This window comes from Peromyscus californicus, unplaced genomic scaffold, assembly GCF_007827085.1.
Source record: "Peromyscus californicus insignis strain IS unplaced genomic scaffold, ASM782708v3 Scaffold_19__1_contigs__length_69161282, whole genome shotgun sequence".
Taxonomy (NCBI): domain Eukaryota; kingdom Metazoa; phylum Chordata; class Mammalia; order Rodentia; family Cricetidae; genus Peromyscus; species Peromyscus californicus.
In genome coordinates this window covers 26,849,354-26,868,916 of record NW_026294491.1, presented here as the reverse complement: position 1 = coordinate 26,868,916, position 19,563 = coordinate 26,849,354, and the positions used below count along the sequence as shown (strand labels likewise).

Below are 19,563 nucleotides of genomic sequence, written 5' to 3'. Positions count from 1 at the left end.
GCGGAGTTATAAACTGGCAGTTCATTCTCAGTCACTAAAACCACATTTGGTGGTGGAACTAAGACCATTGCTAAACAGCTGCTGCCACTTCAGGGATAACAGAATAACTGCTGTGTTAATTGGACACATTTAATGTATGGGTAAATTTGAAAGTATTGCCTGCTTTATAGACACGGAACTAATGAGTTTTTAGGTTTTATTGCATCGACACATTTTTATAAGATACTATTTAGTAGTGGCTACCTCAGCATATAAAACTAAGGTATGGGGGACTGGGAATGGAATGCACTTGGTGGGGTACTTGCCTGGCATTCACGTAGCTGTGGGTTTGATCCCTGAGCTTTAAAAAGCACAAGGTGTAGTACTGTGCACTGTAATGCCTGCATTTGGGAGTCGGAGGCCAGAGGATCCCAAGTTCAAGGTCTTCCTTATCTACAGAGCAAGTTTGTGACCAGCTGACAGACTTGAGACCCTGTCTTACAATAATAATAATAATAATTAATAATAATAATAATAATATAAAATACAATTCAAGTATTAGAGACTTTTTGGGGGGGGGGGTTTCGAGACAGGGTTTCTCTGTGTAGCTTTGCGCCTTTCCTGGAACTCACTTGGTAGCCCAGGCTGGCCTCGAACTCACAGAGATCCGCCTGGCTCTGCCTCCCGAGTGCTGGGATTAAAGGCGTGCGCCACCACCGCCCGGCTTAGAGACATTTTTTACTAAAACATGTGTGATTGGGATAGTGTGTTGTGTACTCAGAAGATTCACATGTCAGACATGTGAGCTGTCATAGTAACATGCAAACGTTTACTTAAATGTAGCCATGCTTGACTGTCGCTTTTACTCAAATGTCTGTGCACCTGCCCTCTGTTTCTTTCTAGATTTGCTGCCTGGGAAGGTTTTCTGCGAATTTGCCTAATAATCTAGTCTAAAGTACTTCAGACCTGTAAATAATTGAGCTTCCGTGATACATATTTTATTTTTCTATGATATCATTTCATGTATTTTGCCTTACAAGGGCTGCTAACCATTCAAACCTGTGAAATTTCAAGTCTGTTTTCTCTTTGTATTCAGGAAAATCCACAGAAAGTGACTCCCTTTTTAAAAGTTAATATTTAAGAGCCTACAGGCTACTGTATGCAGCAATTCCATTACTAAGGCCTTTTGAATTCTTTTAGTGGCATTTTTAAATTTTGCCAGCTTTCAATAACAAGAAATTTTTTAAAAAAAGGGAAATCTAAACAAAATTCTATGAACCTTGCTTCAACTAGAGTGTGAATGATAACCTTGCAAGAAAGAAATTTAAAATTTTGAAATTGAGCTTATTTATAATATATACATATAAAAAATTCAACTGCAGAAAGATGATCAGCTTCTCTCCAAAATAAGATGAGCATATATGAGAGTCGGTGGACTTGAGCATAGCTTAACATAATAACATCCTCTGACTTTCTCTTTTTAGGTGATGGAATATGAGAATAGGATCCGAGCCTACTCCACACCAGACAAAATCTTCCGATATTTCGCCACCTTGAAAGTAATCAATGAACCTGGAGAAACAGAGGTGTTCATGACTCCCCAGGACTTCGTGCGATCCATAACCCCAAATGAGAAGCAACCCGAACGTAAGGTGCTAGCGTGGGGGCAGGCTTGGGGCACCCGTTTCTTAGGGCTGCTTTGCTTCCTTCTCTGGACTTCCTAACATTTATGGGCGCAGGCAGTAATTAAAGTCACCATTTAACTGTTAAATGCTTAGAATTGTGCTCAGCTTCTACCATCCAGTGTGGCTGTCTTGTTTAGGGGAACTAGCTGAGATAAACGGTGTGTGGAAAGAAGCAGCATCAAGGTAAACGATTAAGGATGCTTTTAGGGAACACTGTGAGAGAATCATTGAGTAGGGTCCTCCAAGCTTTACACCCTCTCTTGGAACAACCACTAAAAAAAAGACAAGACTCAATGTTGTGATCCACAGTGTCATCAGTGTACAAGCAGGGGCGTGCTTACCACACAGTGAGTCCGCTAGATTCTGTGACAGCACTGTGCTGATTTTGCCTTACGGCATAGGACAGCAGCTCTGAGCCTGGTGTGGCTTCCTGCTTGAGGAGGAGGGAAAGAGGTGGTCAGTGCAGACCTTGTTCTCCAAAAGTTTGCATTGTGCATTTTGACTTCCTCAGCAGTTTCCCACGTCTCCTGGCTCCAGCGTTTAAGGAAATGGGACAGGAACTGCAGAGGGAAATGACAAAGCATGTCATTGTCATCCAGACACTCACTGAAGGACTGAGGACTGAGGTCTTTAACAGCAGCTGAACCCTAGGGAGGAGAGAAGCTGATTTCTTTCTTCCACGGTATAGTAAACATACCCAAAGAAAAGGGAAATTACACAGCCATTCTAACAAACCAGAAAGCGTAATCCGCTAACAGGAGCAAACAACTGGACAGTAATCATGCCTGGTGTGCCCAGGTAGGACACCTGCAGTGGACAGCACGTGGGCAATGCCTATTCCCAAAAGAGTAGTTAAGACATTTCCAGACAACTGAAGCTTCGGGAGCTTGTTGCTAGTACACCTGTCCTACACAAAGAATTGAAGGATGCACTTTATATTGACGTGAAAAGACATAAGGCAGCAACTCAAAGAAGTCAAAAGCATTAAACCCCAGGCAAATATATAAACCAGTACAGGCTGAACACTGTGAATCTGTGATCTATAATCCAAAATATTCCAAAATCTGAGGTGTTTGGAATGTCAGTGTGACATTATGAGTGGATAATTCCTTATGTGACTGCTTGTGAATTGCAGTCAAAACACCAGTGCACAAAAAATATCATATAAAATTATCAGTGGGCTCTGTGTATAGGATGCATATGAAGCATAAATGTATTTGATGCTCAGGTCGTACCTCCTCCACTCTATTGAATGGCCAGTTCGGCTACATAGTCATGGCTTCTTGGACAGACTAAGAGAGCCCTGGCTGTCTAGAGTGGAGAGCGGCTGAGTAACACGGCTTCATTTAGGTTTTCTTTCCCCTCTGTTTCTCCTTAATTCTTCCACACTGATACCATACCTTTTAGGAAGCCCGAACAAGACATCATTTACCTGTGGAAGAATGCAGGTCACTTGTATTGCAGAATTTCTCTCCTCTACATTTTACTGGTTAGAGCCCTCTGATGTTTAATGTGTTTCTCAGTCCTCTGTGTTTCATCCATGTAGAAAATACACAGAAAGTTCTAGGAAAGGCACTACCATAATACTGTGAATGATGAAAGCAGGACTCATTGTATTCTTCTCAAATGTTCCTTTATGTTCTAGTGGACTTCTTGTATATTCATTCAGTATTGAGTTGCTTTCTGCTCTCAGAGAGTTATAATAAGATATACCAACCTTTTCATTAATGCACTGAACTTTCGATGTAGATCCTTTTTAAATATATATTTAATGGGGCTATAAATATCAAAGAATAACTTCAGGGAGTTAGTTCTCTCCACCATGTAGGTCTTGGGTATCAAATTCATGTGGCCAGGCTTATTGACCAGCACCTTTAACCACTGGGCCATCCAACCCAAGAGTTAGATCCTTTCAAACTTGCTTCAGCCCCTTGTTTTGCAATGTGGGTGGGGGGCAGGGAGAAAGCAGAGCAGGGTGTACTCACAAGAAAGATTCTTGGAAAGATTTTCCTGTTTTTTTTTTTTTTTTAATGATAGCATAGATAGCATTTATGCCTGCAAAACAATAACTGTCCAGATAACAATCTTGTTTCCATCAGTAACTTTAAAGAATGTACTTTGCCTCTAGTGTGACAATGAAAATGAACCAATACTTTAAAGTGGGCCACTAAAGACTGTTTCCTCACTTAAGGAATATTATCTTTATTTCTTTGAAAACAATTACATTTTCCGGTTGTCTCCATATACTCTGGCATTAAACTCTGCAGCACTTTGCTGTTTGCTTGATTGTGTTTATGACGGTGGGGATTGAATGCAAGGCTTTCTGCATGCTGTGTTAGCATTCCACCACTGGGCTACACCCTCCCCCGCCCCCTTTTTAATTACTGGAAAATGTACTCCATACACCGAATAGTTACTGAGAGTTCAGTACACAGCACCCTTCTCATTTACCTGGGAAGCTAGAGTAATGAATAAGTGCTTTTCTTTTGAGAATCATGAGGGAAATTTCTGATACATCAAAATGAGATCTACTGGGAAACTGGCTTCATTTTCATTTGCTCATTAGCAAGAATTCATTAGCAAGAATGTTGATACAGCAAAATAAAATCGGCTTCTCCTGGGTGAGGTGGAGAAGAGTGAGGCGTAGGTTTCTAGAGTTTAAATCTCTGTCTTCAGTGTTGGACTCCAGCCAGCCATTCTATTTCAGCTTTGTCTTGTCATGACTTCACACATACTATATCCCAGGATACCCAGCAGATCTAAATCTGTGAGGTTTAGTTTTAGAGCTCTTAAAATAATCACAAAGCACCGACTACATAAAGCCCTCAAATTAAAATTTTGAAATGAGCTGATGAATTTCAGAGCGAAAAGGTGACTAAGAATGCTTCCGTACTAAATATCAAAACTGTGTGTATATATAGAGTAGCCATAGTTAAATGTGAAGAGCATTAAAAGGAAAACATCACGTGCTCCTTGAACAATCTCACCCCCTCTGTTAAGCTGATGTGCTACCACCGTCCCTGGATATAAGTAAGTGACTCAGGTGGCCGCTTCAGACTGGGGGTGTGGAGTGGCTCTCACTGGTGGAGTAAAAACCGATTCTCTCTGGGTGTAGTGGTGCACGCCTTTAATCCCAGCACTCAAGACGCAGAGGCAGGCAGATCCTTGTGAGTTTGAGGTCAGCCTGGTCTACAAAGTGAGTTCCAAGACAGCCAAGGCTAAGCAGAGAAATCCTGTCTCGAAAAACCAAAAACCCAAGCCAAACAAAAACGTTTCTCACTGCCAATTGATGATATAGGTAATCAGAAGCATGGAGTGGGGATAAAAGTTCCATGAAAACAAAGGAGGTTTGGGCAGAGCACAACACACCCTATGGCAAAGAGGGTCTCTGTTTCCTTTCTACTGCGTCAGCCTGGTTCACTTTGCGTCTACACGGGAGAATAAAGTGTGAATGAAGAAGCAGGTCTCACTGTGTGATGCAGGTACCCTGGAGTCCTCATTCCTCTAGGGTGGCTCTTCACCATGTTAAGGATAGTCTTGCCCATAAAGAGCACTTTTAGCTAGTGACACATAATTTTTATACTTGATCAGGTATTTTAAATATATTTTTGTAGTACTTTTTTCCTCCACATACCTACTGTGTTCTGCATTTATTTATTTACTTACAAGATTTCACTGTGTCTGCTTTTGCTTTTAATCTCCTGCAGTGTTGTTTCCTATAGAGTAGACCACCTGCAGCCAACTCCCTGGTTCTCTATGGCCCATGAACAGAGAACAATTGATACATTTTTAAAAGGGCCTCAAGACTGAAAGGAACACAAAACTATTTTATGACATTTAAGAATTTTATGCAATTCAGACTTCGGTGTTCATAAGAAGTTTTATGAGCATAGCACACTCATTCCTGTATGACAGTTTGGGAGCTGTAAGAGCACAGTGGAGTCGTTGTGACAGAGACCATAAACATTTGGCCTATAAACCTGAAGTATTTATTTTATGTTCTCTCAGAAAGGAAAACGTGCTAGCCTTTAGTATAGAGCGTTGTGTGGGAGTTAAACATGGGTTTCCTGAGTGTGTGTGTTTTCACAAAATTAATGTGACATATTCAGAAATCTAAGCACTTTCAAAGCAATGCTAACTTTTGGAGATACTTAGAGCCACGATATGCTGTTCTATAGAGAATAGCCAATATTTTTTTAATTTGCTGTAAAGACCAGGTCTCACTCTGTAGTCTAGATTTGATTTAGAGCAAAGTTTGTTTTGTTTTAAAGACCAAAAAAGTAAATATTTAAGGCTTCACAGGCCAAAAGGCAGAGCAGTAAATACTACTCTTATCTCTGGGGCTCTAAGGAAAAAGAAAAAAAGACAAAACAAAACACAGTGAGTTGGCTGGATGTGGCCTGAAGGCTGTCACTGGCCAAACTGCCCCTTCCGTGAACTTGTTAGGATTGAATGATGTGAGGGCATGCAGTAAGAATTCCTATTGTTGTGATTAGATTTGCCTGCTGATATGAAGGACCTCAAAGCCTTCAGTGAACATGATTTAAGGAGAAAAGGGATATAAGTTGAAGTCAGTTTGCAAGGTCTGTTAGGGTTATAGATGTAACTGATGAGTCATAATTACTCAGATAAAAGTATTGAGTTTAAAGGCTGACACCAGTGGACATGGCAAGCTGGATGGGGAAAAGCCCACATGGCCTCCACCCTACATGAAGAACTATGGGCAACTGAGGAACGCTGGGAGCAGTAGAGGTGGTCCTCCCCAGGGAAGAGCACACCAACTGTTGTCCAGTGCCAGAAGGTCAGCCCTGAAGACATACATACAAGCAACATTATAGGACTGAACAGATTATATTGAGCAATATATATGTATATACATCATATACCTGTTTGCATACAGTAACAATTAGTGAAAACATCAACCATGAATTTGAAGGAGAATGGGGAGGGGTACATGAGGGTTTAGAGGGAGGAAAGGAAGGGAAAAATGGGATAATTAAATTATAACCTCAAAAACTTTTTTTAATTTTTAAAAGTATTGTTTAGATATCTGATAGCCATGTGGCCTAGATTTATTAAACATCATTTTTTCCTTTGTGTGTATTTATGTGTGTATGTGCACATATGTGAGCATATTGTGTACAGATAGGTGTGTGAGCATATTTGTGTGTACATATGTGTGTGTGCATATAGAGACTAAAAGTCAACTTTGCTCCATCCGCCTTGCATTTTACAGAGTCGTGGAGCTTGAAGAGTTAGACTGGCTATCTCTCCCTCCCAGCTCTGAGATGATAAGCCTGGGCTACCACACCTACCTTTATCATCACATTTCTCATGAACTTTGCATACCAGTTCAAAAGTATCAGACCCACACCCAAGGTGAAATATGCAAGAGATATGCTGAAATCTGAAACTCTGATTATAAAAAGATAAACGCTTAGTAAAGGCCAAGAACTACATGATTAAAGAACGTGAAGGTTCCTAGAAGATAAGCTAGATTATCATTCAGACTCAGAGGACAGACACACTGTAACATTTAAAATTATGCTAAAACCTCTAGTGTTCCAGGTGTTTTATAAAAATTGGAAATCTTGAAATTTTCTATTCTACAATGAAGGTATCTTGTGTGAACCCAGAAAATTGACTTTGTCTCATTGTGAAAGACCCTGAAGCTTGTCACAGTTTACATGTTCTGAATTTATTACGTGGCTGCTTGTGGTAATCCACTTTAATAGTCTGGCCTTTGAGTACATCGAAATGGGTAAACTGCTGAGCTTGTGTGTAAGCACGCTGCCCTGTTGCTCTCCAGAATGCATGTCTCAGTAGAGGTGGTGTGGTCATTGACAGCCGCTCTGTGTTCTCATGAACTGGCGCCTTTCACGCTGGCATGGCTTGGCCTCTGAAAGTTAGTTGTCCGAGCAAGTGGTAGAAGGAAAGATTTGAACTGGGGAAGGCGTGTGCCTTGGAAGAGGGCATGGACCATCACGTGGGCCGTTGCTTGTGTCCTCTTCAAGAGCTTGTCATTAGCTTAGGTTTTGAGCTACCACACCCCCTTCTTATATTCTTCTTAGGTTTTCATGACTGCTTTGTGGGTTGTTTAAATACTTTTACTGTCTTTTATTTTAAGTGATCTTTCTGTGTCTTGAGTATATTTAGTGATTGTCATGGGGATTACACACACTTCTCACGTGTACTGTGAGAATGTAATTTTACCCTCCTTCCCGCCGCAAGCCCTTCCCACTTTGTGCTGCAGTACCATCAGCCTCCATATTGAAAACGCCACTTCAAACTGTAGACGTGAAGAACTTCAGAGAAGACAGTGCTGTGGCTCTCACAGAGATATCGACTGACTGGTGAACCGTTTCTGCGGCTCTTTTATTCTCTAGTTCCCACTTTCCTCCGCTGGCTGCCATTCCCTGTTGTGACTTTTCGAGCAGGTCTCCTGTCATGGAGTTGTGCTTTTCCTTCATCTTACAATGTTTGTTTTGTCTTTATTCTGTTTGTTTGTTTGTTTGTTGTTGTTGTTCTTTATTTTTTTTAAGTCAGGGTTTCTCTGTATAGCCCTGGCTGTTCTGGAACTCAGTCTGTAGATTAGACTGGCCTTGAACCCAGGGAGATCTGCCTATCTCTACCTCCTGAGTGCTGTCTTATTCTTTTTTTCTTTTTTGAAAGATTTATTTTATTTTATGTGCATTGGTAGTTACCTGCATGCATGTCTGTGTAAGAGTATCAGATCCCCTAGAACTGAAGTTACAGACCATTGTGAGCTGCCACGTGGGTGCTGGGAATTGAACCTGGGTCCTCTGTCAGTGCTCCTAACTGCTGAGGCATCCAGCTCCTATTGTCTTTATTCTTTAAGGGTATTTTCACTAAAAAGGACACACAGGGTTGGAGTCCTTTCCTTTCAGCCCTTGAATCAGCTGCCTCAAAGTTTTTTCTTTGTCATTTTTTAGTAGTTAGATGTTTTTATCTTTTTTTAAAATTTAGTGTGTGTGTGTGTGTGTGTGTAGGGGGTTCTTCTGAATATCTTAAATCTATAACAAAGTTGCTGAGGCAGATAGTATGAGTCACAAGAATTAAGGTCCATTTCTCAGAAATATGGATATTTTAGGGACAGGTAGACTCACCATCAAAGGACATTAAGTGATAAATCAAAGTATATGAGTGCAAGAAAATTGACCTTACACAAATTATTCAGTATTTCCAGGTCTTAATTCCCTCATTTGTGAAACTGAAATAATAACTAATTTATAGATCAGTAGAAAGTTAATGTTCATCAATAGATATATGAAGTCAATATGCAAATATGTCTGTATTATATAATTTAAAACAGGCAATTTCTCCTGATTACTACAGAAAATGCTGCTATTTTAGTTATAGTCCATAAAGTATATTACAGAAATGCATCCCACTTGTCCGTCTTTGTAAAGGGCCTTTGACAGTCTATAAACTGCACACTGCTCCCTTGGTCTTTCTCTGGGTCACTGCCACTCCAGTTAGTAAGGATATATCTTCTTAGTTTGTAAGTTAAGACTTATAATGAGCCTTCTTTCCTAAGAGACCAGGAGCTTTTCCTTCCTGGAAGCCTGTGAGGTGTAGGGGTTCCTTATCCTTGGTGCTGTGACGTTCACGACCAGAAAGACAGACACTGAATGTAGATAGGTTCAGATTCATCCTGCTGAGAACTCTTTGAAAAGGTTCTTTTTTTAGTTGCCTCATTCTCATTCTGGAAAAGGGTTAACTTCAGATTTGCTGCACTGTTCCCTCCCTGCTTGTGAATAGGAAATGGTCCTGCGATAATGTTAATACCCTCGGGTTATGTCTGTTTTTCTGTAGTCTCCACTCTTGTGTGTGTGTCTGTTTGTCTGTGTGTGTGTCTGTTTGTCTATCTGTCTGTGTTCTTTTTTTATGAGAAATTGAAAAATAAGGCAAAATAAGCCAAGCTTTAGTTATCTGTTTTAGCAGCCTGGAGGTCTAGCCCTCAGAGCCACTGCCCTGGATGACTTCCGAGAATGCTTCTCACACACAGGCAAATACTCTTCATTCTGTGCCTCTTTATTCTTCTGCTCTTTGTTTCTTCTCTGTTCTTACCCTCCTGCTTCTCCCCATCTAGCCTAATAATATTTTCTTTTATAGGAGGCTTGAAGCAATAATAAAAATTATAAGAGTTACCTGTCACTGGTCAAATGCACATTCCTAGGATAGACGATAAGGACAGAGTCATTTACCATGGCAACGCAAGGTTTCAAGGTCTCGGGACCAGAGGGAGGGGGCACAGTGCCCAGTCAGCAGACTTGGCAAGTGAAGAACTGGCAGGCTTGTCTTAGGGTGCTTTATGTGGATAACCTTGGTTAGACACCTGCAACTCTGACCTTGTGCATAATGGTAAAATCTTAAACTTATAATCTATTTGCAAAGGCCTTTAGGCTAGCCTGAACTTGCTCTGAGGTAAAGCATGAGCTAAATGTGTGCAGTCAGTCTGAGCGAAGGAACAAAGCAGCCTTTGAGGGTCCACAGTCCTCGTGGGACAGCGGATCTGGCTATGAAGCACATCCTAGTGTATTTTCTATATGTCAGTTTTATACAGTTGCATGAGAAGTCGTCTTTCTGACCATCCACGGACGTGAGATAAACATACCAGCTTTTGGAAAACACCCAAATCTGTTCTTAGGGAAGAAATGCAGTAGCATGTGAGAGAAATTACAGACAGGAGCAACTGGTCATTAACAGTCAGTGACTCCATGGTCTTGCTCCCCAGGTGGGGCTCCCCAGGGGGGGCTCCCCAGGGGGTCGACCTGCTGAACACTAGTTGTCACCTGGTATATACTCCCACGGCCTCTTGCCAGCTCTCAATAATCTGTAGCTCTATCTTGCTTTCTGTTCTTTTTGTTTGCTTGCTTGCTTGTGTGTGTGTGTGTGTGTGTGTGTGTGTGTGTGTGTGTGTGTGTGAAGGGGGTTGTCTCGTGTATGACTTGAGCCAGGTGGGTAGCTGGGGAGGACCATAAGCTCTGGGGATGGAAGCAGTACCCATTACAGGTGTGTACCACCATGCTTGGTTGGCTTCAGTGTTTTTTTATGATAGAAGTTTGTTCTGTCTTTCTTAATAATGCCATTTATTTATTTATCTATTTATTTATTAATTATTTATTTATGGTTTTTCGAGTCAGGGTTTCTCTGTGTAGCTTTGCACCTTTCCTGGAACTCACTCTGTAGCCCAGGCTGGACTCGAACTTTTCTGATTATCTGTTTGCTTTTGTTTGTTTTAGTTGGTGGCCTTATTTGTTCAAGGTGGGGTTCTAGAAGCCGATTTCATTCAGGAGAAAATGTAATCGTTGCTGAGGTTCCTTCTCAGGGGTAGATGTAAGCAGCATCTGCCTCTCCTCCTAAGGTCCTGGTAACAAACCAAGGCGCAACTCTGCTAGAATTCACTCGGAGTTTATGAGTTTACGGGGCTTCCTTAGAGCGTAACTGAGGGATTACTTACAGAGGTATGGATGCTCTTCTCCACCTAACAGGCCACACTGAAAACCTTCCCCAGTGGGGATGAGGGCTTTCTCACAGCCGCATAGATGGAGCCCCATTTACCTATCCCTCCCCCCCCCCCCCCCCGCACCCCCCGCACGCCTGTATGCTCTAGCCCCTCCAGGAGGCCATGTGTAATTAAGGCAGAGGTGCATATAACAGGTGGTAGGGAAAAGCTAGAGACTCAGGTGAGTGCCTCTACCTCCTGCCACTCCATGAGGGGACATAGACAGTCATCAAGCCCACCTGGGATGTCCCGTTGCTGGGGGTGCAGCAGAACTCCCAGTGGGGGTTGTTGTGTGGCCTGCAGGACAGTCAGTCACAAGGTCATCATTATTAGAAGCAGAGATGCAAGACAGAGCTTCTGGTGCTGGCACCATGTTCGTGAGCTAGTGTGAGGACTGGTGGGTAGACCAGCACCTTTCACACAAGTCAAGAGTTGATATCGGTCTCCCAGCACTGTCTGAAAATGGGGCAAAATAATCATTCCGGGGTGACTTTGGATAGATACTGTAGCTAAGCCATCTAGTATATTTAATTGAATAATTTAAAACAAAACGGAGCAGGACGGTGGTCGTGCACATCTTTAATCTGAGCACTTGGAAGGCAGAGGCAGGCAGATCTCTGTGAGTTCGAAACCAGGCTGGTCTATATAGCGAGTTCTAGAACAGCCAGGGCTACACAGAGAAAGCCTGTGTCGAAACAAACAAACAAAACCAAACCGAGAGCTGTCATGTGTTTCTGATGAGCTCTGAGCAGAGGCTAATTATTTTTTCCTCTCTTTTTCAGACCTGGGCCTGGATCAGTATATAATAAAGCGATTTGACGGAAAGGTAAGCATATTGGCACCCAGACGTCCTCTTTCCACTAAGAAGGTTTTCAGGGTCTCTAAAGTCACGTGTCACAGATCCGCGAATAGCTGTGTAGCTGCTGAGCAGAGCGTGTTTAGGTTCAGGGGCCTGCGTCTCCAGGAGAGTCTACACAGGGAATCAAGCTGGGTTTGTTTGTTGTTGTTTTAATGTCTTTCCATGTAAGGTAACTCACAGTTTGCCTATTCCATATATTTAAGGCTGAATTCAGTGTTTGCTGACTTTTGAATATTAACACAAAAGTCATCACGAAGATGAATGAGCTTCCCAGTATAACATTCACATTTCATATGATCATCTACCTGATTGAACCTTCTGGCAGTTTATAGCACTAATCCTAACTGTAAAACCATAAAAATCTCTGTCGTGCTTTTGTAACAGTTATAAAGAAGTCTCCTGATGTGCGTGTGTTTACATTGTACTTTCAATTCTTTACTTTGTACCTGATGGAGAAATCACATTATACCACATCATTCTTAGGCATTGAAAGGGAAACCTTCAATTTTATTATCTCATAAAGCGGCCAGCTAAACATGGTTTTTCCCTTTCAGGATAAATTCTTCAAAAGGAGAAAAGAAAAGTTTACACAGGGTCAGAATGAAAGTAAAGGGTCAGTTTTAAAAATATTTTTTAATTAAAATATAAAGATATCATTTTCCCTCTTCCTTCCCTCCTGCCAGCCCCTCCCATGTACCAGGCCTCTTCCTTTGTTATTGTTACATGTATGTATGAATGCATAGATATATAAATACAATCTGCTGAATCTGTTTAGAGTTGCTTGTGTGTAGATGATTTCAGGGCTGACACTTGGAATTGGATAACCAATTAAGGGTCTCACCCTTGTAGGACAACCGAATCTTCCTCTCTAGTTCTTTGCCTAGGGGTAGAAGGCCGTGAGAGTTCTTCATGTCCATTGGCGTGGTCAATGTTCAGGACTTGTTTACGCAGCCATATTGTTGAGGTACCATGGGTGTAACTCCCCTGTCATTTCTAGGAGACACAACCTCACAGCGGACTTCCTGCTCTTCTGACTCTTAGCAGTCTCTCTGCCCCTCTACCGTACTGTCCCCTGAGCGTTTTGCAGGAGTGACAGACGCATCCACTGGGTCCAGGCCCTCCACAGTCGTCTCTGCCTCTTACCAGTTGTTTTCTGTAAGGGTCTGACTCGGGGTGAGAGCCACACTTACCTGTGGGTGTAAAGATAAGTGTGGGAGTTGAGTTTATGGTTCCAGGGAACAGGTTCTGAACGAGGAAATATTCTGGAGGAATTTGCTTTGCTTTTTAAATAGGCACTTCTCTCTCTGTCTCTGTGTCTGTGTGTATGTGTGTCTGTCTGTGTCTCTGTGTGTGTCTGTGTGTGTATATGTCTCTGTCTGTGTGTGTGTGCGTGTGTGTATGTGTGTGTGTGTGTGTGTGTGTGTGTGTCTGTCAGTGTCTGTGTCTGCCTGTGTCTGTTTCAACTTGGAAGACATCTTGTATGAAGTATTTAGAGAATGCCATCTTAGCTTCTTTAAAGAAACAAAACAAACAAACAAACAAACAAACAAAAAACCCTTGTAACATAGCCTTTAACAAAGTCCATCATTTGACCACTAACAAACATTAGCTTATTTGATTGCTTTCTTATTGAATTGTATGTCATAAAAGCCAGGACAAATATAAAATAGTAATTTCCTTGGGGTGCCTTTTAATTTTTATATAAATTTTATAGACCCCTTTCCATGTGAATCAGAAAAGAATGGTCCATTTGATACTGACAAAATAGTTGGGTAGTTTTACTGTTATGTTTAATTAACTGGACAGCTCTGATAAGAAGTGAATGAGATGTTCCTACTTCAGTTGATCGTCAGTGAAAATGAATTTGATTAAGCAGACTTTGCATTTTGGTGGGAGTCTTTTTCCAGAGCCCTTTCCTACCTTGTTAGTGAACTCTAGCTCTTTAAGAATACCAGCTCTTGTCTTTGGAGGAAAATCACAGAAGACATCGGCCTCACTTTTATCACGTATTACTTTCAAAGCTGTCTTGAGTAAAGAATGCTGACATCTATAGCTGATGTTGCTAGAAGAGCATGTTTTACAGACAAGTAATACTTTCAATATTCAGATTGAGATTAAAAGTTTTGAAAGTTTCAAATCTTGGATGACTTCAGATTTTTCTCTGATGAAATATTTCAAAAAATGAAAAAACCTATCACAGTGTTGGATATCTAACACAAGTACCAACAGCTGAGATGTACTCAACCCTTTCAGGTCTTTTTATAAGTAGCTTGTCTCAGTGGCTAAAGGTGCTAATTAAATAACTAATCATTTATTAGTACTATTAGAAATATGATAAAATAGCTTATGGAAATATGTCATAGATTTTTTTTGAATGCACCCCTTCTTTTTTGTTGTTTTTTGTTTGTTTGTTTGTTTTTTCAAGACAGGGTTTCTCTGTGTAGCTTTGGAACCTTTCCTGGAACTCACTTGGTAGCCCAGGCTGGCCTCAGACTCACAGAGATCCACCCACCTCTGCCTCTGGAGTACTGGGATGAAAGGCGTGCGCCACCACCGTCCGGCTAAATGCACCCCTTCTAATATGCATATATTCCCCTAAGATTTGTTAATGTAGTCATTTCATGTCCCATACATTATTTTTTATTAAAAACTATTTAATTTTCATTTGATGTTTTCAGCGTCTAGTAATTGGCCTATAAAACAAAGTATGTATTTCCAAGTGGAGCCTTGTTTTACAGTGGTGTCAAGTATCTAATCTTAGTTGCTATCTTTTCTTCGCTTATTACCCGTGGTTTATAATCTTTTCTTTCCCCATTTTGTCTTGCTCCTTTTTCTTAGCAATGTAAATATAGAAATTGTGCTCTGCATTTTCTATTCCTGTGACATGTGGTAAGCAGCTCTCTTGGAATCAGACACCTCCACATTTTCCTCAGACATCCAAGTGGAGAACTGCGTGGTGTAGATGTGATTATTTCCTGAGCAGGGATGCAGGGATGCAGGGATGCTGACTCCAGACTTTGATGTCCCCCTGGACTTCCCTTCCAAATCTGATTAAGTTCTTACCCTGTCTGCAAGCACAACGACAGGTTCCCTTTGAAACCGGCTGTTCATCACCATCCCATGTCTCACTCCTCTCCCCTCCCTGTCCTTCCAGCCTTCCCTCTCTCCCCCATCTCCTTCTTTCCTACCTGTCAGTCAGTCTGTCTTTCTCGTTTATGATGGGGATTGAACCCAGAGCCTCCATATGCTCTACCACTAAACAGCAACCTTAGCCCCAAAAGTTCTTTAAAATTATTGTATTTGCCATAGTTAGGGTTTCTGTTGCGATGAAGAGACACCATGCCCAGGGCAACTCTTACAAAGGAAAACATCCCATTGGAGCTGGCTTACAGTTCAGAGGTTTAGTTCATTATCATCACGGCAGGAAGCATGGTGGCGTGCAGGCAGACGTGGTGCTGGAAAAGCAGATGAGAGATCTACATCTGGATCTGAAGGCAGCAGGAAGTGGCAGTGACACACTGACCTCAAAGCCCACCCCCTAGTGACACACTTCCTCCCACAAAGCCACACCTACTCCAGCGAAGCCACACCTCCTAATAGTGCCACTCCCTATGAACCGATGGGGGCCATTTTCTTTCAAACCATTACAATATGTCACTGGATTCTCTCCCACTCTGTAGGCTTCCTCTTCACTCCATTGATTATTTCCTCAGCTGTAGAGAAGAGTCATATGAGGTTCCACTTGTCAATTGTTGACCTTGATATTCTCACCCTCCTACCTTTGAGAAACTTAAAATCAGTCAAGTTCAAATTTTGTTAAATTAATATATGTGTTCAGGTCTTAGTGATGCTAAATACAGATAAAATAGGCAGAATTTTAATGTTTTGCTTCTGATTTGTATTTTTGTTTACCCACCAATGCCGTCTTTAATAATAGGATATATTACTTATATTCTCTTTCTTTTACAATAGGGAAACTTTAGGAAAAAAGGAAAAACCAGATTCCCAAAGAGTGACTGAGACTGAATGGTCATCTTCTTGAAGGCTGAAGCTCCCACAGATATTTCAGTTAGATATTACCAGGGTAAAAATGAAAAGTGAGGACATGACTGCTCCAAGGTATGATGGAGGAGGCTCATTGCAGATATGAGGGAGAGCACAGACAGAGGCAGCTGGAAGGGCCCAGACTGAACCGGGCCATGGGTAGAGGAGGCAGTGAGAAAATGAGATAGGAGAGAAGGAGCAAAGAGAGGACCTGGGAACCAGGAGAACCAAGAGGTCAAGAGAAGAGCCATGAGGGAGCCAGGAGACCACGAGGAGGTCTAGCCGAAACGGCGGGGCTTTCCAGGGAAAGAGAAGAAGCTGGGGAAGGAAGCAGAGCTCAGGGCTGCAGTTAGGGTAGGGGTGAGGTATGCCAGCCAGGGTGACTCTGTGACAGGTACTTGTGAGTAGGGCCTGGGGGACACTGGCGGCCAGTGTCCCTTTGATACATTAAACAGGCACCTCAGTTAGCCATTTGTCCTGAGTTTCTTTGAGACCTAATAGGGTGATGACCTGGTGCTTTGTAAAAACTGCATTAACATATTCACTGACTGGTTGTCAGTAGTGTATTTTTCTAGTTGAAAATGAAATCTCTAAATAAAAGTGTTTGGGTCAAGAGTAGCCTCATATATCTTTAATCCCAGGATGCAGGAGGCAGAGGCAGGTGGTTCTTTTGGCCACCCTGGTCTACATAGTGAGTTCCAGGCCAGCAAAGAGTACATAATGAGACTCTGTCTCAAGAAAAGAAAAGGCAAAAGGAAAAAGAAAGGAAGAAGGAAAAAGAAAAGGTAGTGGTCGGGTCTCTGCCTGTTTCTTGTATGCCGGGCACTAAAAGTGCTGACACATAAGTACTCATTTCATCTGGGCCATCCCTTGCTTAGGCGGTGCATTTTATATCTTACAGGTTAAGAAAAGAGGATAGACAAGCTAGGTCACTGGACAAGTCACACAGCAGGGTGCAGTCAGCCATCCTGAGTGCATTATCCCACTTCTCATGTACCCAAGGTATTGTAGGATGTGGCCCATTCGTAAATAGTGTTAATCCCAAAGACGTGAGGAGGAAGACCAACTCAAATCACCGTGACAAAATTAATTAAAGCAGGCAATTAATTAAAACAAGCTTTCCTATTCATGTACACGGGCTGCCTCCTCCTGAAGCGGGGTTCAAGAGGTCAGCCTTGGACATGAGAAAGACAAGGTTTTTATATCTCAGCGTAGGGGGTTCCCGAAGGAGGATTTGGTGGGCAGAATAGGTGGCGTTACAGAGGCAGAAGTGACCACAGCAACCTTTTGAGACGAAGGTGTTGCGAGGTAGTCCTGAAGTAGTCATAACAAGCTGGTCACAACAACAAGTGGCCATGACGACCTGAAACAAAGGCATGGTTGTCGTGTCCTGGAGCAGGCGGGTACCAAGCCATTTGTAGTTAATGTTACAGGTGGGGCGTAGCCCAGCCCTTGAGAAACAGGTTTCATCATACACAGGAGAGAGCCCAGTTTGTCTTTACTGTAAGATGGCTTTCAAGCCTAAGATGGAGGGAGGCTGGCTCATCAATAGGACTTTTTTCTCGTTGAATGTTCTTGCCTTATTACTGTTTGTAAAAAAGAACAGCAGCCACCAACACCCCCACCCTCTACCCCCTTCCCACCCCACCCCTTCCCACCCCACCCCTTTCCACCCCACCCCTGGCCCATGTTTCTTTCACTCTCTTTTGGGTGGGAGTTGTTGAAGTTGTGTTCTGCCCTTTTGTTGGTGATGATGAGTTTTGGTTTGGTGGGTTTGGGTTTGAGGTTTGGGTGTGTTGGGTTTTGAGGCAGAGTTTCAAAGGATTGCCCAGTCTGGTCTTGAATCTGTGTGTTTAAGCTGCTCTGCCTCTACCTCCCAGATAAAGCACAGTTGGAAACCAATAATAAATGGAAAAAAAAAAACCATTTCATTTGAGGAAAGAAAATATGAGCTATACAAATTTAATAGCTGGACTTAGAAACTAGAATCAAGTTTACTGTTCTGTGTTCCTCATGTTATCTATCGTATGATCAGTTGGCATTTTGGAAAGTACTGTCTTTGTATTGATCCTGTCCCTCTTGAAGTGATCAGTGTAGTGTGTATTTGAGACACTGGCTCTCTGCTGACTGTGGTCAGGTCATTTGAGTAGAATGTTTGTTATGAACAAACCAGGAATTTTTTTCCTCCCAGTAATGATTCACTCTGTGTCAGATGGAGCACCATTTGGAAAGCACTGGTTATGATAACCTTTTTTATGAACCAGAAGTTCAGAGTGTAATTAAACTATTATAGGAAATTCAGGTGCTGCGTCTGAAATTTCTGGAAATCTTTTGGGCTAGCAGTACAGCTCTGTGGTAGAACATGTACTTCAGCATGGGTGTGGCTCTGAGTTCAATCCCTCACACAAAAGGGGAAAAAAGTTAATTCTTTGACACTCACTAAAATTTTGTTTTATTTTCCCATCTTTCCTACTCAAAGGTTTTTAAAATCACTTTCAAAATCCTTTTTCATTTTTTTCTTACAAATTAACTTCAGTTATTTTTCCACACAGTATCACCAAAATAATAATAATAATAGAAATAATAAATCTAGCTTTGCCCTGTGAACTCTTTATTTTCTAAGGCATTTCTTTCCATGACATCTGTGCCTGCATTGGATAGGAAGTGGTCAGTAGATGTTACAAAGCATGCTGAACTGGGGTGAGAAATGCAGTCCCATGAGTTGTACGTCACAGTGTAACATGGTGTGTAGCAGAGAAGAGTGTCGACTTCAGATGATGATGCCATCCTTCAGACACGGGCTCTGCCGCACAGTTGATGGGCAAAAACACTGTTAACCTCTTGTCTCTGACCCCATCAGAGGATTGGGACCGTAGGTGAAGCGGCTTGCACGCTCATAGCTGTTTTGCAGGGCTGTGAGCGTGTTTCCTTTATGGAAGGGCTACCTGCTAATGTGTGCGTTATCTGTCTGGGTTTTAGCGGCACCATCCACTGCGCATAATTGTTCTCAGTTCAGGCGTCTGGAAAAGTCTTCTGTGCCGTCTTTGCCTGGGTTGTTTTATATAGGTCCTCCGTTTGCCCAAGGGAGACCTGTGCTCTGTGTTCACAGGGGTTCCTCCTCCCACTCGGCTGTAGAATCCTTTGGACCTCGGCCTCGTCAGTCCCCACTGCAGGCCTGTAAATCACTTGTGGACCCTGTTTTTCACCCAAGAACTTTTGTAATGATACTGAGCTTGGTTTGAAAATGATGGTAAGTTTAGGTCAAATTTTATTTCACAGCCAATGAAGTTTACTTACGTAAAAAAGCTTTTTTTAAACCACTTGATATTTGGAGTGGAGCTCAGCTAAATTAACTAACCTGAGCTACTCCCCGAGATGGCAGCCGACACGATGGGTCTTCATTACACAAGGACAGCCCTGATGCAGTGGAACGTAACAGAGGGTACGTGCTCCATTCTGAACTGCTC

The 19,563-nt window shown here is 42.1% G+C and overlaps 1 protein-coding gene across 1 annotated transcript in view; it reads left to right on the top strand.

Moving 5' to 3' along the window:
- Micu1 (mitochondrial calcium uptake 1) overlaps positions 1-19,563 on the top strand; it is a 165,913-nt gene that overhangs the window by 42,646 nt on the left and 103,704 nt on the right. Inside the window, 2 exon segments of the mRNA XM_052744930.1 lie at positions 1,464-1,626; positions 11,976-12,019. Coding sequence (XP_052600890.1) covers positions 1,464-1,626; positions 11,976-12,019 — 207 coding nt within the window.